At 34.6% G+C, this 18,880-nt stretch overlaps 1 protein-coding gene across 3 annotated transcripts in view; it reads left to right on the top strand.

Annotated features, from left to right (window-relative positions):
• The window catches only part of CUL3 (cullin 3), a 97,556-nt gene that overhangs the window by 59,905 nt on the left and 18,771 nt on the right, over positions 1-18,880 (top strand). For all 3 annotated transcript variants that reach the window (XM_004262640.4, XM_033426576.2, XM_033426579.2), the window contains 8 exons: positions 1,980-2,208; positions 6,688-6,833; positions 7,576-7,752; positions 8,949-9,119; positions 9,737-9,844; positions 14,173-14,297; positions 14,892-14,988; positions 16,679-16,813. In XM_004262640.4, the coding sequence (XP_004262688.1) occupies positions 1,980-2,208; positions 6,688-6,833; positions 7,576-7,752; positions 8,949-9,119; positions 9,737-9,844; positions 14,173-14,297; positions 14,892-14,988; positions 16,679-16,813 (1,188 nt within the window). The remainder of the gene's footprint in view (positions 1-1,979; positions 2,209-6,687; positions 6,834-7,575; positions 7,753-8,948; positions 9,120-9,736; positions 9,845-14,172; positions 14,298-14,891; positions 14,989-16,678; positions 16,814-18,880) is intronic.

Genomic DNA, 18,880 nt, shown 5'->3' with positions numbered 1-18,880 from the left:
ACACCTACCCCACAGTCTCACATTCCAGTGAAGGAACTGTCTGAAAATAAGTCGAAGAGGTTGGACTTAACGTGATTTTTTTAAAATTATATGTATAAAACATATAAACTTAGAAATAACCTTAAATTTTATTATATTTATATGTTACTAATTATTTACCATAGATTCACAGGCAGTACATCACCAATGAAGTTTCACTGTTCAGGCTTTTTGGTAATATAAGTTACTAGTAAAATAAATATAGATATATGCATGATCCCATAAGGCATATATATGTCTTAAGAGCTGTTGATTAGGAAATTAAAAGTCAGTAATTACAGTTGATAAAAATTTGCAGCAGTATGTACAACCCCGAATCAACTACGTTGCTGAAAGTAAAGCTAAACCGGTACTATTTTGTAATGAAATGATAATAACAATTACTGAGTACTACGACAAATGATAAGACAATATTTATAAGGTCATGATAATCAGGCGTTCTTCCTGAAAGCCTCAACTATCTGAGCAATTTATAGTAGGAGCTTTGTAGTGTTGCTAAAGTAGACTTTACTGGTCAACTTTAGTAATAACCTTTTAAAGAACTAAATGAATAGAACGATACAATAACTCTACAGTGCGTCATTCGTAGAAGCCATCGGATGAGTATAGAAGTAGACTTGGTGGGTTTTGGTGTCCTTTGGACTGGCGTAACCCCCAGGCCGCTTTTCAGAAATCAGCTTGTAGCCATCAGGAAGCTTTGTGTGGCCTGTACTGGTGAGCCTGGACCATACTTCATGAACTATTAATTTTATAATGTAGGAAACAGGCTTTATTTTCTGGTAACACAGCAACTACTTCTAGATATTTCTGGCAACGTTTTTGACGTTTGCATTTGTTTTGATTACCTTCATTACAGTATAGAAATACCAGTAGGTGATTAATTGTCAGGATCCCAAAGTGTGTTACAGTGGCATATGGATATATCTGTGTGTATTTATAAAATACAGTTTTGACAGTGAAGTGACAGTCTCACCAAGATTTTTGTTTGGTGTGTTAATGTTTATTCTTAGAAACTTGATTATTTTAAACTGCTTTCTATTTTTAACATCTTTATTGGAGTATAATTGCTTTACAATGTTGTGTTAGTTTCTGTTGTACAACAAAGTGGATCAGCTGTATGTATACATATATCCCCATATCCCCTCCCTCTTGAGCCTCCCTCCCACCCTCCCTATCCCACCCCTCTAGGTGGTCACAGAGCATCGAGCTGAGCTCCCTGTGCTATGCGGCAGCTTCCCACTAGCCATCCATTGTACATTTGGTATAAACTACTTTTTATTAAGAGAATGGGAAATGTTATTACATTTTGTACATAATTTATATTAATACATCTTTTATGTAATTCTTAGGTATATTTGTTAATTTTACTATGAGATTGAAGTCAGTTGAGCCAACATTTAAAATTTACTGGAATTTCTCTAAGGCTGGTGTTAGAAGACAATATTAATAGTAACTCAAAAGCTCTATTTCTCAAACTTTATATATATTCCTTTGAGAGCGGGAGTGGGGTGGCAGGAGGACTTTAGTAACTACCAGTATGCCAGCAAAACTGTATGATAAACATGATGAATCTTTTTAGGCATAATTTTACAATAAAACAAATCAAAGAAGAATTTCCCACTCTCACTTGGGGTCAGATGCTTCATTCTATACTTTTGATCTTCACTGGCGTGTGCTTACTTTTTCTGCTATTTGGAATACACTGGCAAAGTCTGAAAAACGCTGCTTAAGGATAATGTATTAATTAAGTCTTATGTAAGTAATGCTTTAAAGGGTATAATTCGGACTATATGAATATATATAATAAGACAGTATATAAAATGTTAATAGTGCTTGGGATATTTAGTTTGGTTTATGAGAAACTGTAGAAACCCAGTTAAAAGCAGAAGCACATTTTGCTTCTGTGTTTAAAAAAAAAAAATCATGCTTCTTATTTGCAGATGGAAAGCCAGAAATTTTTAGCAGAAAACAGTGCTTCAGTATATATAAAGAAAGTAGAAGCTAGAATTAATGAAGAAATAGAACGAGTGATGCACTGCCTTGACAAATCAACTGAAGAGCCAATTGTAAAGGTGGTTGAGAGGGAACTCATTTCCAAGCACATGAAAACTATAGTAGAAATGGAGAATTCGGGGCTAGTACATATGTTGAAAAACGGAAAGACAGAAGGTAAGTGTTAGCAGTTGAAAAATAATTAAATTCTTATAGTTCTACCAGGTTCTCAGTATTTTTTTTTCCTATTGTAGTTTATGAATGTCAATTTTCAAGAAGTTGTGGTGTTTGTCATTAATTTATCACTGTTGTTACTTTACACGTATTAATGAGGATTTTAGATATTCCTAGTGAATCAAGCGGCTTTTTTTCTTCTTTCATCTTAAGTCTCCTCACTTTTTGTTTTTCTTAACCCAAAAGGTAAGTTTAGGGACTTCCCTGGCGGTCCAGTGGTTAAGACCCCGTGCTTCTACTGCAGGGGGCACAGGTTTGATCCCTGGTTGGGGAACTAAGATCCCACAAGCCACACGGTGCACCAAAGGGGAGGAAAAAAAAACAGAGGAGAAAATAAAAGAGCTTAAAAAAAAAGAAGATGATTAATATTATTTATAAGGTCAATGATCCTCACCTATTCCTGTACTTTATATTTCTATACCAGGGTGTTTAGACTCCTCTTTCCCACACACTCTCCTGTAGTTTTTGTGATTCTTTTACAACCTGAAGTTCCAATCTTAAAATTTTTGTAAGCATTTCTTTGGGAGTTAGTTGTGGTAAGGGTACCAAAAATGCAAAAATATGTGTCTTCCATGTTGACATATTTAGATAAATTAGTAGATTGGATATCTTGTTATAGAATGAAAGAGAGAAAGGAGAATTGCTTAAAAGTAAACATTTTGGAGGTAACTGTAACATTTACTCTTCTTGGCTATTTACCTGATTTTCCTAAAATGTTATTTTGTAACAAGTACCCAAGGAGAAATTGTAAAGAATAGTCATGTTGTCCTCTTCAGTTTCTGAAGATTTTCTTTAAAACTATGACTGGAGGGCTTCCCTGGTGGCGCAGTGGTTGAGAGTCCGCCAGCCGAGGCAGGGGACGCGGGTTCGTGCCCCGGTCCGGGAAGATCCCACATGCCGCGGAGCGGCTGGGCCCGTGAGCCGTGGCCACTGAGCCTGCGCGTCCGGAGCCTGTGCTCCGCAATGGGAGAGGCCAGAACAGTGAGAGGCCCGCGTACCGCAAAAAACAAACAAAAAAAAAAAAAACAAAAACTATGACTGGATAAGTCACTGATATGGTACTTAAAAATAAACAAATTTGGTGCTCTTAGATGAAGTCTTAGCAATATTTTAGCCATGTATTTCTTATAAAATAAATGCATATTGCCTGTTGGGTCATGACATAGGTAGGGAATGGGAAAAAATTTTTTTAAGTTAATAATTTAAAAGAGGAGGATGTAAGAGGAGGGAAAACAAAGATGGTAAGCAGAGAGGTTGTTCCATTCTTTCTCTAGTGGAATTTTGCCTTGTGTTTTCAAATGGTTATATTTCTATATATGTGCTAAGTTCCTAAAAAGTTGTATGTAAATTTATTGTTTTTATTAAACTAGAGAAAGTTACTTTTTAAAAGACCCTTCTGGTAAACCTTTTTTATAAAAGCAAAACAAAAATGATTTTTAAAGATGTTTGTCATGTTTTCTAAAATAAGCTACTCCTGGATGCCTATGGTCTGTCAGGGATTGGCAAGCTTTTTTTGTAAAAGGCCAGATAATAAATATTTTAGATGCTTGGACCAGACAGTAAACTACTCATCTCTGCTGTAATAGTGAGAAAGTAGGCATAGGCAATAACACAAACGAATTAAACTTGACTGTGTTCCTATAAAACTTTGATTTTTATTTTTCAAACATTGAAAAATGTGAAAACCATTCTTAGTTTGTGAGGTGTACAAAAACAAGCAGCGGGCTGTAGTTGGTCCATGGACCATAGTTTGATGACCCTGATCATAGTGGTCCCTGGCAGATAGGACTTTATGAAAAGCATTTTCCTTTACTTAAAATGAGAATCTATCCTTTTTTTAAAAAAAAAATTATTTATTTATTTTTGTCTGCGTTGGGTCTTTGTTGCTGTGCGCAGGCTTTCTCTAGTTGCGGTGAGCGGGGGCTACTCTTCGTTGCGGTGCGCGGGCTTCTCATTACGGTGGCTTCTCTTGTTGCGGAGCACGGGCACTAGGCGCGCGGGCTCAGTAGTTGTGGCGCGTGGCCTTAGTTGCTCCACGGCATGTGGGATCTTCCCGAACCAGGGCTCCAGGGTGTCCCCTGCACTGGCAGGCGGATTCTTAACCACTGCGCCACCAGGGAAGCCCTCAATTTTCTAATGTACTGTTTAGTTATTGAGTTAATGCTTTCTTAGTCACCTTGGGTGGGGATTATTGAGGAGGGGAGATGAAATGGGCTTGGAGATTAGAGGCTAGGAAATGTTTGATGGGGAGGTTGTTGAGCATACCTGAATTATAGTAACTGTAACCTGCATGGAGACTTGTGTTAAAGGCATTAAGTATACCTAACACATGGCAAGTGCTTAATAAGTGCATAAATAATGGAGTATCAGAATAGCCACTTACCATAGTTTCTATTTAGTACTTAATGTTCTCCACAAATAAGCAGCTTTCTGTGATTCTAAATTAAATTTTAAAATCATGGCTTCAGTTTTCCTGGCTTTCCACTAGAAACCTAATTGCAGAGTATCTTTAATTATGCTAGGCCCTGCTCGTGAGCAGTATGTCAAGAATATGTCAGAGACACAGCTTCACCATTATGAAGCCAAATATCTCATAAATCAGAAAGTGAAAAAGTTTTTTCCCACCATGAACGGAGGATGAGTTGGATTGATAATTAAATGCAGATAACATTATGAAATTAAGTTTGAATGGTATCATTTTGTTTTATGAAGTGTATACAGAAATAATGATATTTAATTTTTGAATGATGCATATTTTTCATTTTCTCTTTCACATTCTCCACTAAGCCATACATTTATTTATATACAGTGAATTATTACATATAATGAAATTGTATTAATTTACATACTGTTAAATATACATGTGACTAAGCAAAACTGTAACAACATAGGAACAAAGTAGACAAAGTTGGGAACTATTTTGTCATGAGGTATTTGATATGCCAAGTTTACTGTAGTATATATGTTCATAAATTATTGTTTGTAATATTTGTTTTTAACATGGGAAACTTGGTTGTAATTTATAACAAATGTGAGAAACTGTCAGATTTGCTGTGTGTAGATTATTTTGGACATATATTATTGATGAAAGCACTTTTTAATGAAATTTGCTTTTGAAAGTCATTGAAACAAATTTTGAAGCCCTTTTTGTAAAACTTGTGTCCAGGTATCTTTAAAATACATACAACTTCAGTTTTAAGATCTAAGTTGCTCTTATAAATGTAGACCAGGGTGGGCAAATTATAGCCTGTCTGCCAAATCTGGCCCACTATCAGTTTGCTTGAAAAAAAAAAAAGTAATATTTCATTACACATGAAAATTATATAAGTTTTAGATCTCAGTGTCCATAAATCAAGTTTTATTGGAACACAGTCATGCCCATTCATTTATGTATTATCTGCAGCTTCTTTATGGCTACAATGGCAAAATCGAGTAGTTGTAAAAGAGACCATATGGTCCACAAGTTTAAAATATTTACTCTCTGGTGCTTTACAGAAAACAGTTTTCCAGCCACTGATCTAGAAACTGCTGTACTAACTCCATATTTAAAAGTTCTCAATCATAAAGCCTTTTTATATCATTGTAAAGTTTTGACACTATAGCCTCCCAGTAAATTCGTATTTCATAGATACATTAGACGTATGGAAAAGCAGTATCTTAACTCCACATTTTAATCTTGTAAAAAATAGAGTCCAGAGTTTTCCTTCTAAATAAAAACAATGTAGTGAGATAAACCAATTTTTAAAATATACATATTGGCTTAGGTCAACACCTGGGAAATATTAGGGATTGCTCTGAGGAAAATATTAAAGAATAGGAATTTATGCTGTAAATTTCACATGAATTTTACCATGATGTGTAATGAAATAAATCCTAGTATATTTAATTTTATTTGTTGTCATGGTTGTCATTTGAACGTTTGAGACAGATATACTTAAAAATTATCTGTAAGACTTTAATTCGTTTTTAAATTTCTTCTTTATTACATTAACTGCCAGGTATACCACAGTTAAAGTTATCCTTTTGATAGTTGTTTTGCAGTATTAACTAGATTCTAGATTAGAATTATATAGGCTAAATTATGTAGGAACTCAAAACTTCAGTTTTCATTTTTTGTGACTATTATGCTGTTTGGACATCTCTTCCATGTAAACTAAAATTTGCTATGACATTTTATTGATGCTTTTAAAGTATCTCATCTGTAAGACGTATTTTGTAAATTGCAATAATAACCATTAACTAGCTTTTTTTCCCTGTTTTCCTGGGGTTTTTTTTTTTTTTTAATAGTTTTTCATGTGGTCAGCAAATGATCATAATGGAGAAATAAGCTTCTTTAAGTATCGCAAATTAGCATGAACAGGGATTCAAATTTCTTTTCTTAATTTTTAATGTAGCCAATTTGTGTGTGTGTTCTGATTGCAGACCTTGCTTGCATGTACAAGTTATTTAGTCGTGTGCCAAATGGTTTGAAAACAATGTGTGAGTGTATGAGTTCCTACTTGAGGGAACAAGGTAAAGCCCTTGTTTCTGAGGAAGGAGAAGGAAAGAATCCCGTTGACTATATCCAGGTGAGTAAATACAGAAGATTCTCTTTATCATAAAGTAATTTTGACAAGTGCTAAAAAGGTCACTTTTACAAAGCTATGTAGTATGTATTTCTGACTTAATTTTTCCAGTGGTAAATTAATATGTAATTATCCTGAATATTTTAGAATTTTGGAAAGTATGTATATTTATATCAGGGATACAAACTCACCCACTTCTTTTCATTTATGAGCTTGTCTGATGAAGAAGTCTATTTAAATAGTCTCAAGAATGAAAGTTCTTTCTACTTTTTTGTATGCTTTAGAGTTCATATACTACCTTAGTGTGTTCAAGAAAAAATAACTGTGTTTTAGTGACTTTTTGGTTCAAGATATTTTGCTTTCAAGCAGTACAACAAATATATTACGCTCTCAAGTTTTTCATATTTTAATATGAATAAGCTTTCTCTATGTATTTTTAAAGCTAATTTTCTCTCAGGCTCACCCATTCAGTCAAGATAGAGGAAGGTGGGGAGAAAAAGTGAGGAGAATCTTTGGTTCATCTTTAATAGAATAATACATAAATGGAAGATAGAATACTTCTCTCACCACTGACATTTTTAACAGGCTTAGAAACAGGCTTGAAAATAGCAATATAGAATCTGTAAGTTTAACACTGAATGCACACATTTATTACCAGCAAAGTTAAACGTGTGTAGTTACAGATGTATTGTTTATAGAAAAGTTATTATAATGTATCCTAAGTTTCTTTGTTTTTATTTGGAAGGGCTTATTGGATCTGAAGAGTAGGTTTGATCGCTTCCTCCAGGAATCGTTTAATAACGACCGGCTCTTTAAACAAACTATTGCGGGTGACTTTGAGTATTTTCTCAACCTCAACTCCAGGTCCCCTGAATACCTCTCATTATTTATTGATGATAAGCTGAAAAAGGGAGTCAAAGGGGTAAGTATTAATGCATTTGAAAATATATTGTTTTATTTGTAGATATAAAATTAGGAAATAAAATTAGGGAATTTTGTAGATATAAAATTAAACAGTCCTCCTTTGCTGTGCTTAAATGTGCACTGTGATATTTGAAAGGATTGTTTCAAGTATTTGAAATGGTCAAAAGTACTTTGACATTTCATTGAATGTGTAACTGGCATCAAAAACAACTACACATCCATAGACTTGAGATTGTGAGGGTTAGATATGCTATAGAGATAATAAGGAACTAGAATACAGCTATCCATGTGGCACATAGAATGTTGCTTGCTGTCACCTGGTTCTGGGGGTTACATATCAAACAATACTTGAGTGCCAAAAATTTGAAGGCACAGACTAGAATAGGTATCAGAAAATAGTTTGAAAGCATATATGGAAGCTCAGTTTCAAGCCTTTATAATATATCTGGGATCTTGGAAGCTCACTCCAGCACAGAAAATCAAAATAAGCAGATTGTGATCACACGTGAATTGGTCTTCTTGACTTCATCTTGGGATTTGTGAGACAGAAGGGCAAAGCAACAAATAGGTAGCTATAACAAAGAAACAAATAAGAGGAAGATTACTAAGGGCACCAAATAGAAAATACACAGCTGAGTAGTCTACCATATTTTTAATATAAGCTTAATACAACCTGCCACAGTATCATCTTGCCCTTATTTAAAAGATTAGGGGCAAGAGTCCTTTTTACTTTTGGAATTATAACAAATTATTACCGTTCTGGTTGCACAATTTAGATTTTGAATGAGCTTATATAAAAATACCTGTCTTTTGGCCATGTAAGTTTCTTCCTAGATACTATGCAAGGGCATGGTAAAATTCTTTTATGTGATTAAAATTTCATTTCTTCTGTTCTCAGTCATCCTTTAATCCAGCCATGTATCACTTCATGCCTCCCTTTCAGAGGTAGCCCACTAGGGAGTGGAACTCCATTCCAGCCCCTGATTAATGCTGCACTAGATGAGGATTTAAGAGTCGTGCTACTAGATAAAGTAGGAGGCACTTTCTCGCACTAGATCCCTCCTTCTGACATATCTCAACCAGATGTTTATGTTTGTTATCAAACAGTGTTTTTAAACTATTGATGAACTGTGATGCTGTTTTTGTAGAACTAAAATTGTGTAATTGTTAAATTGTCTTTTCAATGGTTTGCAGCTAACAGAACAAGAAGTAGAAACAATATTGGATAAGGCAATGGTCCTTTTTAGGTTTATGCAAGAAAAAGATGTATTTGAACGTTACTATAAACAACACTTGGCAAGGAGACTTCTCACAAATAAAAGTGTTTCTGATGACTCTGAAAAAAATATGATTTCTAAGTTAAAGGTAAGGTGTATTTAAGATGGAATGGAAAAAAAAAAAGATGGATTGGAGTGCACGTCACTAATGATTATCACATAATTGAGCACCAGCAACATGTGACTGGGAAATACTTAATTGATTTAAAATACTTACTTCTCTAAATTAATAAAACTAGATTTTTTTGAGCAGGCTGTACTTAGATTTGTTCAAGTTCTGGGACATTCACAGTGTGCTGGAATTTCTCTTGGTGTGGCAGATACATTCATTCATGGAGATCTGGGGGAGGATTAGTACAAGGGAAACAATAAAGGGAATATCACCATATAGTTCTGTTTCACAGAGTGTGGTCCACAGACTACTTGTACCCATATCACCTGATATGAGTGTTTCTTGCTGAAAACATAAGAGTTCTGAGCACTGCCTTCAGTGAGGTTTATGGGAATCTCAGAGAGTCTGGGAATTTGCATTTTAAAATAAAATTCTTGGATTAATCTTAATCACACTGAAGTTGGTATCCACAGACATAGAACAATTATTGGAAAGATTTAGGAAGGATGACAGTAACATGGAAGAGTTTCTTTGTACATTTTCTAATAGTAAAATCCATCATTTATTTGTGTATATTTGTTTTTCTTCCACAGACTGAATGTGGATGTCAATTCACATCAAAACTGGAAGGAATGTTTAGGGATATGAGCATCTCAAACACAACTATGGATGAGTTCAGGCAACATCTACAGGCCACTGGGGTAAGATTCTTCATTAATTTCTACTTATATAAATGTGTTTATGTAAAGTCTTCTGTAATGGGCATTTTCATCCAATCAGATAACTGAATTGCTGGTGTTATTTATTTTTTTAAAAACTTTTATGGAGTATAGTTGATTTACAATGTTATATTAGTTTCAGGTGTACAGCAAAGTGAATCAGTTGTACATACCATATATCCACTCTTTTTTTTTTTAGATTCTTTTTCCATATAGGCCATTACAGAGTATTGAGTAGAGTTCCCTGTGCTATGCAGCAGATTCTTATTAGTTATCTATTTTATATATAGTAGTGTGTATATGTCAATCTCAGTCTCCCAATTTATCCTTCCCCCCACCCCATGTCATTTCTTTAAATGCCATTAGTGACAACATATGTATTGTCTGTGAGTGCTTTAAAAATTATTTCTCCCATATAACCTCTTTTTCTAACTATTAATCTTAAAATATTTTTTCTTATTCTTATAAAACTTAGTTTATCTTCCCCACTTGAAGGAATATACTGAAAATTTAATAAATAGTGATTCTGCTGTTATAACCATTTTTAGGTTAGGGAAAGAATACCAGGCTTAGGCAAGCTTACTGAGTTTTAATGCTCTTCCTTTTACTTTACCCCAGGATGGTGCTATCTTAGAATTGTTACCTGATTTTCCTGTACGTCAGTATTCTTATTCATCTGAAATGTCAGGATAAATGGGCCTGACATCCTCAGGGTCGGTGGAGGGTGAACTGAGTATAAAAACACTGATGCTAGTGTGTTATAAATATGGTTTTGTATTGTGATTCCCAGAAGGCAGTAAGCTGCAACTTATATGGCCTTGGAGTCCAGTGGGGTTTTGTGAAGATTCAGTGGGGTTTAATGAAGTTCAGAATTTTCCCTTCTCTCTTCTTTTTTTTTTAAACTGTTTTTCAACTGTAACTTTAAGTTTAGAGAACTCCACATTTTTTCTTTAATATTTTCTCTCTCAACTGACAGTGTACTACTTCATAATTAAGACATGTCACAACCATTTAAAAAAAATTGGAGGTCTTTTCTTTGATATTTAAATATAAGATCATCACTTCTACTGGTCCCATAGGTCTCATCACAAACAAAACATGTGAAAATACCTAATTCTGTAGAAATGGACATTTATATATATTAAGACATTCTGACTCAGAGGGACTTCTGTTTCCTCTTTGTTATAAATAGTTGTGTGATTTGCCTCGGATGTTTACAGTGGAGAAGGGCTGAGAGCAGGAAAGATAGACTCTGTGATAAATAGAAATTTGAGTGGGCAGGGACTGAATAATGTGATTATCCTAGATGTTTTTCTCTTTTAGATTGTTCAGGGATTTGTGCTTCATTCTGTCTAATGCATTGATAAAATCATATTTTCATATGGTACATTTTTTGTTTTTTTTGTTTTTCTTCCACTAATGTTACACATATTAAGAGCTATAAGGAGATAACCTGGTCTGAATAAATGCTGTATTGAAACCATGTAAAGGAATGTTCCCGGATGGGTCCAGAACCCTTACTATTTTTTTAGCTGTCTAATTACCTTATCTGTGGTAGTTGAAGGCATTTTGATAAGAAAATTACGGTCTTTATTTACTCTCGACCACTCTCTTGCAGTTTTTAAAGAAGAGGGAATGATTGTTCAACGTGATCATTTCATCAGATTGTTTGCTTTTGTTATTTTCTATTGTTATGAAGTTGTGCATTTTCTATTCTTTCATTTTGATTATTCAGATATATCCTGCACTTTATGGTGGAATATTTGTTTCATAATTTGTTATCCCAGTAAGTAGAGTACTTATCAAGATGTTCAAAGTTGTATATCTGCTAATCTGGTTGCAGCTTTCACTTTGCAAGGCCATTATTCGCATGCAATTATTGGCTATTTTGTAATTGTTTAAACTAAGGATCTTAAGCTTTACGTCTCCTAAGCCTTAATCTTCATTAGAAAGATTTGATGAAAAGTGACAGAGGAATCAAAACAAATCTTGAACTTTCTGAAATCTTGGAACCCTTTTAAAACATCATCAATCCTCAGATAATTCTCTGTAACTTTCTTGAAGGTTCTTGGCCTGTTTAAATATACCAAGAGAATGACTCTTCTGTTTACTTTCAGAAGTCATATTAACAAGTACTTTTCTTAAAATGCTAAATACTTGTATATTTTATTAGATAAGTCATATTTATTATGCTGAGGGAAATTTAAGTGTGCATTTTTTTCCTGTGTTTTACTTTTTTAATGGGGATAGGAACAGGAAAACCACCTTGCTATCGTATTTCTGTTTATTTATATCAGCAAATCGTATCACATCCAGACAGACTTTTCTGGTACCTCTGTTTCTGTGTACTTGTCCCTGGCATGTGCTATCTTGGAAAATAAGCTGAATGGTTTAAAAATATTACTAAGAGGGGCTTCCCTGGTGGCACAGTGGTTGAGAGTCTGCCTGCCGATGCAGGGGACACGGGTTCGTGCCCTGGTCCGGGAAGATCCCACATGCCGCGGAGCCGCTGGGCCCGTGAGCCATGGCCGCTGAGCCTGCGCGTCCAGAGCCTGTGCTCCGCAACAGGAGAGGCCACAACAGTGAGAGGTCTGCATACCGCAAAATATATATATATATATTACTAAGAGAGGTAGAAAGAAAAGGTCCAAACCATTAGAGTAATAGTTCCTTGAGGTTCTTTCTTTTTCTTTTTTAATAAATTCATTTTATGTATTTATTTATTTATTTATTTTTGGCTGTATTGGGTCTTCGTTGCTGTGCACGGGCTTTCTCTAGTTGTGGTGAGCGGGGGGCTACTCTTCGTTGCAGTGTGCGGGCTTCTCATTGCGGTGGCTTCTCTTGTTGTGGAGCACAGGCTCTAGAGCGCAGGCTCAGTAGTTGGGGCGCACGGGCTTAGTTGCTCCTTGGCATGTGGGATCTTCCCGGCTCAGGACTCGAACCCATGCCCCCTGCATTGGCAGGCGGATTCTTAACCACTGCGACACCAGGAAAGCCCTCTTTTTCTTTTTTTAATTTAACAAATAACTCATTGTTTCTGTGCCAAGCATTTTTCTAGGCACTGGTTATACAGCAGAGAATAGACAAAAATCCCTGCCATGTTGGAGCTTACTTTCCAATCTGGGAGACGGATGATCAACAAGATAAGTAATTACATAGCACCTTAGCTGGTGATAGGAGATATAGAGGAAATCTGTAGCAAGGAAGAGTGGTCGAGGAAGACCTCCTTTAAAAAACGACATTTTGAGGAAAGACTTGAAGATTAGGGAGCAAGACGTGGAGATACGGGAAAAGAGATGAAAGACTTCATTGTCTTGGGTGGATTGAACCAAGTTGTGACCCCCTTCCCAATTACAAGTGTACAAACAGTTCTCAGCCCCTTCTCCATTCATCATCTAAGAGTCTGCTGTGATCATCTCTCCTATGTGTCATGTAAGATTTCTGGATTCAGTTTCTTTAAAATAGAGTAAATCATTTATTAGATATTTATGAAGAAATCTGAGTGTGGAATACTTCTTGATATTTATAAACTCATTTTTCTCTTTAAAGAATTTCTATCACTAAATCATCCAGGTTACATAAAAATGGAATAATGGTTTAAAACAAGCTGTGAATATTAAAAATAAAGATATTTCCCCCTTTAGAATTTCTGTTGATGTGTTTTATTTTTGTTTTCTTAAAATTGTAATTTATTTAAAAAAAAATATCTAATTGTGATGGTAATGCTAGCATATATTTTGTAGAGGTAGTCAAACATTATGCAAATGCTTATAGCGCACCTGCTGTGTAGAACTGGATCTGGTGTCCTATGCAGAGGACAGAGGATAGAATGTGAGCTGCATGTGAAAGCATGGAGGTTATGGTCAATATAGTTGAAATGTGACTGGGATATTAGAAATGTGTTGTTTCTGTGTTAAGATGGTAAAAATGTTTAAAAGCTGAGATGAAAGGTATTATTCTAGAATTTTCCCTAAAATGATACTGATAATGGCCCCTTGACATTTTATCTGAAAAAAATCTTGAGGACCAAAATCTTTGTACTTTTCAATGACACCAGTAAGACTTTGTTCATATGCTAGGAACTTTGATCAGTATTGTAAATTCAGCATCTTAAGCAATAATTATAAATGTGCCAGGATAGTTAAAATTAGGAAAACATTGGATGAGTGTAACTTTTAAGAAGATGTGTTTTATTTGCTGAATGTTGGATATGGAGATAACTACTTTGATAACTCTAACACAGTGTCTGTATGGAACAGATAACACATCCTAGCTAATTAGGGGGGAACATTTTCTTCTCTTTTCCACAGGTATCTTTAGGTGGTGTTGATCTCACAGTTCGGGTGCTCACAACAGGTTATTGGCCCACTCAGTCAGCCACACCAAAGTGCAACATCCCACCAGCACCAAGACATGCTTTTGAGATATTCAGAAGGTAAATGTAGATCAGACTTTGTATTTCTAAGTACAAATTGTCCAGAATTTAGATAAATTTGAGCATTCAGTAGTGTCCCCAATTGAAGGGGTATATACTCCATTTTTTAAATCTCATGTTATCCTTTATGCATTTAATATGTAAGGATGAATTGCATAAACTTTTCAGAGGAATATCAATCTGCTTTCTTCAGCATTAGTGCATGGTTAGGAGTATATTTTGTATTGTTGATGTCTGACACTAGCTTGGGGTGACTTGCTTATTGGGTTAACTGTGGAGAAAGGAGGTCATATAAACAGCGGTGGCTGAGCAGCAGCCAGGGGCAAATAAATGTACTGGTGGAAAGTGCTTAGTGTGCTACCTTTATCACTTAATATCTAGCTAAGTTTCTTAGGTCTGTTTCCCACCCAGCCACCCCCACCCCTTATTTAGGGCTTCTTTTCTGTAAAAAAAAATTGGAACTGAACTTGATTCCTAAGGTTTTGTTTAGCTTTTAAAGTCTCCCTTGCATATATGTTTGTTAAGGGTTGGTAGTTTATAATTTCACATATATAAATTACATGATTCTCAAAAACCTGGTTTGATTTGCTGAAGGTTTTACTTAGCCAAACACAGTGGTCGACAGCTCACACTCCAACATCATATGGGTTCTGCAGATCTCAATGCCACCTTTTATGGACCAGTTAAAAAGGTAAATATTAATAGTTTGAAGGTATTTTTATTAAGTAACTTAAAATTAGTCTGCAGAAGTGATTTGTGATTTTTGTTGACTTAGATTATTTATTTCTTTTATTTCCTTACCTGTTTCAAATATTAAAAAGAGGGAAACTTCGGCTTTGATTTATTGATTTCTGTTCCCTTAGTTGCTAACTTCATTTGACAATATGAAGACTATACCAGTAGCCTTCCTTATGGAATAAATAATATAATTACATGTTTTATTTATAAGATTAGATTTGAGATAATATTGCATAAAATAATGGATTTGAGGGCATACAAAGCCATGAGTTCCTTTTCAAAATTCTCAGTCTCCTATAATCCTTATTTCCAATAAATTGAAACCGGGAAAGCTAACACGTAAGATTTGTGAAATATACAAAATGTTGCTAAAGTGATTATTTAAAAATTAACAATACAGGGGCTTCCCTGGTGGCGCGGTGGTTGGGGGTCCGCCTGCCGATGCGGGGGACGCGGGTTCGTGCCCCGGTCCGGGAGGATCCCACGTGCCGCGGAGCGGCTGGGCCCGTGAGCCGTGGCCGCTGGGCCTGCGCGTCCGGAGCCTGTGCTCTGCAGCGGGAGAGGCCGCAACAGTGAGAGGCCCGTGTACTGCAAAAAAAAAAAAAAAAAAAAATACACTAGAGAAGTGCCTTCATTTAAAGAAGTAATTGCTTTTTTATATGTAAAATTGTGAGGTTTAGAGTAATAATTTACTTCATTGCTTGGTATAAATCAAATCAGGGTCATTTGGCTTAAAATGGCAAAATAATAAAAAGCTTCTAAAAAACATTAAAATACCTAAGTTGTCATCTTGGCAGCAAGTAACAGTTTCATTAAATATTTTAATTAAAATCTTACTTGTCACTGCAATACCAAAGTTTTTTTTTTAATATTGTTGAAGATGCCTATATACATGTTCTAATTTTTATATTTAATGAAGTGGGAAATAGTCCTTAGAGTTCAGTTAGTTGAATAATGTTTGACACTATTATATATTTAACTGTAAGTGGGAAGGTCAAGGATACATACTAAAGAACTCAGCTTTTAATTATTGCTTTCTTGTTTCTGTTTTAAAGGAGAGGGTTTTTTCCTAAATAATCATGTTATCTTTTGAGGTTTTATTAAACAGATCAGTAGGTTTTAAAAACATAATTCATATGTTAATTATTGAGGACTGAATTTCTACTTTGTACTTCTAAATCATAGAGCAGGAATAGGCTTTAAGGATGGCAGAGGTTTTTTCTTCCCATCCTATGCTATTATTTGAACTCTTACCATGATCAGACCACACAGAAAGAAACCTAATACTACTTTAGGGTAGTAGTATAATGGCAGTAGCATCTTATAAGTCCATTATTATCCCATTGTGTACTGTTAACATAATTTTAGTTATAAATATAAGGAATTACTCATTACTTGCTCAGATACATTAAAATGTTCATAATGGAAAAAAATGGGACAGTCCTAAATAAAGACTTTGTGTGTATGTATACACACATATTTACACGTACACTTTTAAAATAACATTTCCTTTTTATATGAGTTTATATCATTTTGTTAAGGGGAGGTTGGGCATTACAGAACTTATTTTTCAAATATACTGTTAAAGTTACTAGGAGATAATTATATCTTGTTTCTATTTTTATATTTAAAAAATTAAACAGGAAGATGGATCTGAAGTTGGTGTTGGAGGGGCACAAGTAACTGGCTCTAATACGCGGAAGCATATATTGCAAGTCTCCACTTTCCAGATGACCATATTAATGCTCTTCAATAATAGAGAAAAATACACATTTGAGGTATGGGCTGGTTATGTGAATTTTAACCAATTGTTTCTGATTCTCACCCGGCATTTGGGTTGTTCTCAGATCTAGACTGTAGTGAACAGAGCTATATGTTTAACTTTTTAAAGAAGTTGCCAAACTGCATCCCGAAGTGATTTTTACCATTTTACATTACTGCCAGCAGTGTAGGAGAGTTCTAGTTGCCCCACATCCTCTCCAAAATTTAGTATTGTCTTTTAAATTTTAGCCATTTTAGCTGGTGTGTAATTGTACGTATACATTGTGGATTTAATTTCTTTCCTTGACTAATAATGACATTGAGCATTTTTTATTTGTTCATATTGCCACTTATATGTCTTGTTTGGTGAATTCTTCGTTCATATCTTTATCGGGTTTTTTAAAAGTTCTTTACAAATTCTGGATACAAATCCTTCATCAGATCAAATCTATGTTCTGTGAATATTTTCTCACAGTCTGTCACTTGACTTTTCATTTTCTTAATGTTATATTCTGAAGAGCAGAACTTTTTAATATTGACGAAGTCCAGTGGCCACTTTTTTACGTTTATGGTTCATGCTTTTGATATCCTATCTAAGAAATTATTGGCTATCCCAAGTTTGCAAAGATTTTCTTCTAAGTGATTTATAGTTTTAGCTTTTACATTTAGGCCTGTGATCAATTTCAAGTTAATTTTTTTGGTATGGTTAGAGGTAAGGATTAAGAATTATTTCCTCCCCACACATAGGTATTCAGTTGTTCATTTCAGCATCATTTGTCCAAAACACTAGTCTTTTCCCTTTGAATTACTTTGAGCCCTTTATTTAAAAAAAAAAAAAAAATTCAGTTGACCATATGTATGTGGGTCTATTTCTGCACACTCTGATCTATTTCATTAATTTCTATGTCTGTCCTTATGCTAATTTTACACTATTTTGATAGTGTCAACTTTCTTTTTTTTTCTTAGAGTATATATATTATAATATACTTTTTATTTCTCCCATTAAGTCATGATTTGATTGAATTAAATTCATTTAGTCTTTTCCCATACCTTTGATGAGTAGGTTTGAGTTGAAATGAAGATCATGTGATTTTTAGTAAGTTTAAAGATAAGGAATGAATATTTTAAAAAGCTGTAGAATTATAGCCATATTTATACTTAACTGAAAATCAATTTTCAGACATAGGTGAATGAATATAGGAAGAAATAAGTTTAAGTTTGAAATGAAGAGCAAGATTAAATTCTAGGCCTATTTTAATACTCATCTCCATATTCCCTTTTTGTGATGATGATAAATAGTTAAGAGATGACTGTTTTTATGTGATATACCTCAAGGAAATATTTTGAAACGTAAGTGTTTTATTTTTAGGTCAGTGGCTAAGCCAAGAGGTTTTGCTCTTATAAATTTCCAGGCGTGTTTTACCTAGGGAATAACTTTAAGTTTCAAGCACAAGTTAAATGTGATTGAGTTCTAAAGAATATTGATTAAGTAAGTATTGAGTACCTTACCCAAATATTGTAAGCCTTGTCAGACAGGTGGAATTGAATTATCTTTAACAGCATGGATGTTTTAATCTGCTGTTCTCATGGATAATATATTTTAAACAAAATAAGCTACTTGATAAATGCTGCAGTTGGTTTTCAGAGTCCTACTTTATAAAGAGCTGGCAAAAATAGTGGGATAAACAAAAACATAAATTGATTTTCTTAAGCCATTATTGGAATTGCTAGTAATTTTAGTGGTTCAAGCTTCCTTTTCTCGTCCCAGTCAGCTTGCGATCAGTGAGGCTAGTGAGCAGTGATTTAGGTAGAAGGTAAAATTAAGTAGAAAATTCCTGTAATATTTTAAATTTTAGCTAAGTCACAAACCAGAAGCCTGAGCATAAGTGGCGTATGTAAAATGCCATTCCTATGGCTCCAAAACCTTCTGGCTGCTTGCATCTCAAACCAGGGAATAGTGAAAAGGCACATGAAGTTTTTTGTCTTTACTCACACTATGTGCTTATAGTCAGTCTGCCGCATAAGTTTTGTTAGACATCTCTTTTACAGAAATTGCCACAAATTAGAGGAGACAGTTAAAAGTA

The sequence above is a fragment of the Orcinus orca genome, chromosome 7 (genome assembly GCF_937001465.1).
Source record: "Orcinus orca chromosome 7, mOrcOrc1.1, whole genome shotgun sequence".
NCBI lineage: Eukaryota > Metazoa > Chordata > Mammalia > Artiodactyla > Delphinidae > Orcinus > Orcinus orca.
The sequence above is the reverse complement of the archived record's forward strand: the minus strand, read 5'-3'. Positions and strand labels throughout refer to the sequence as shown.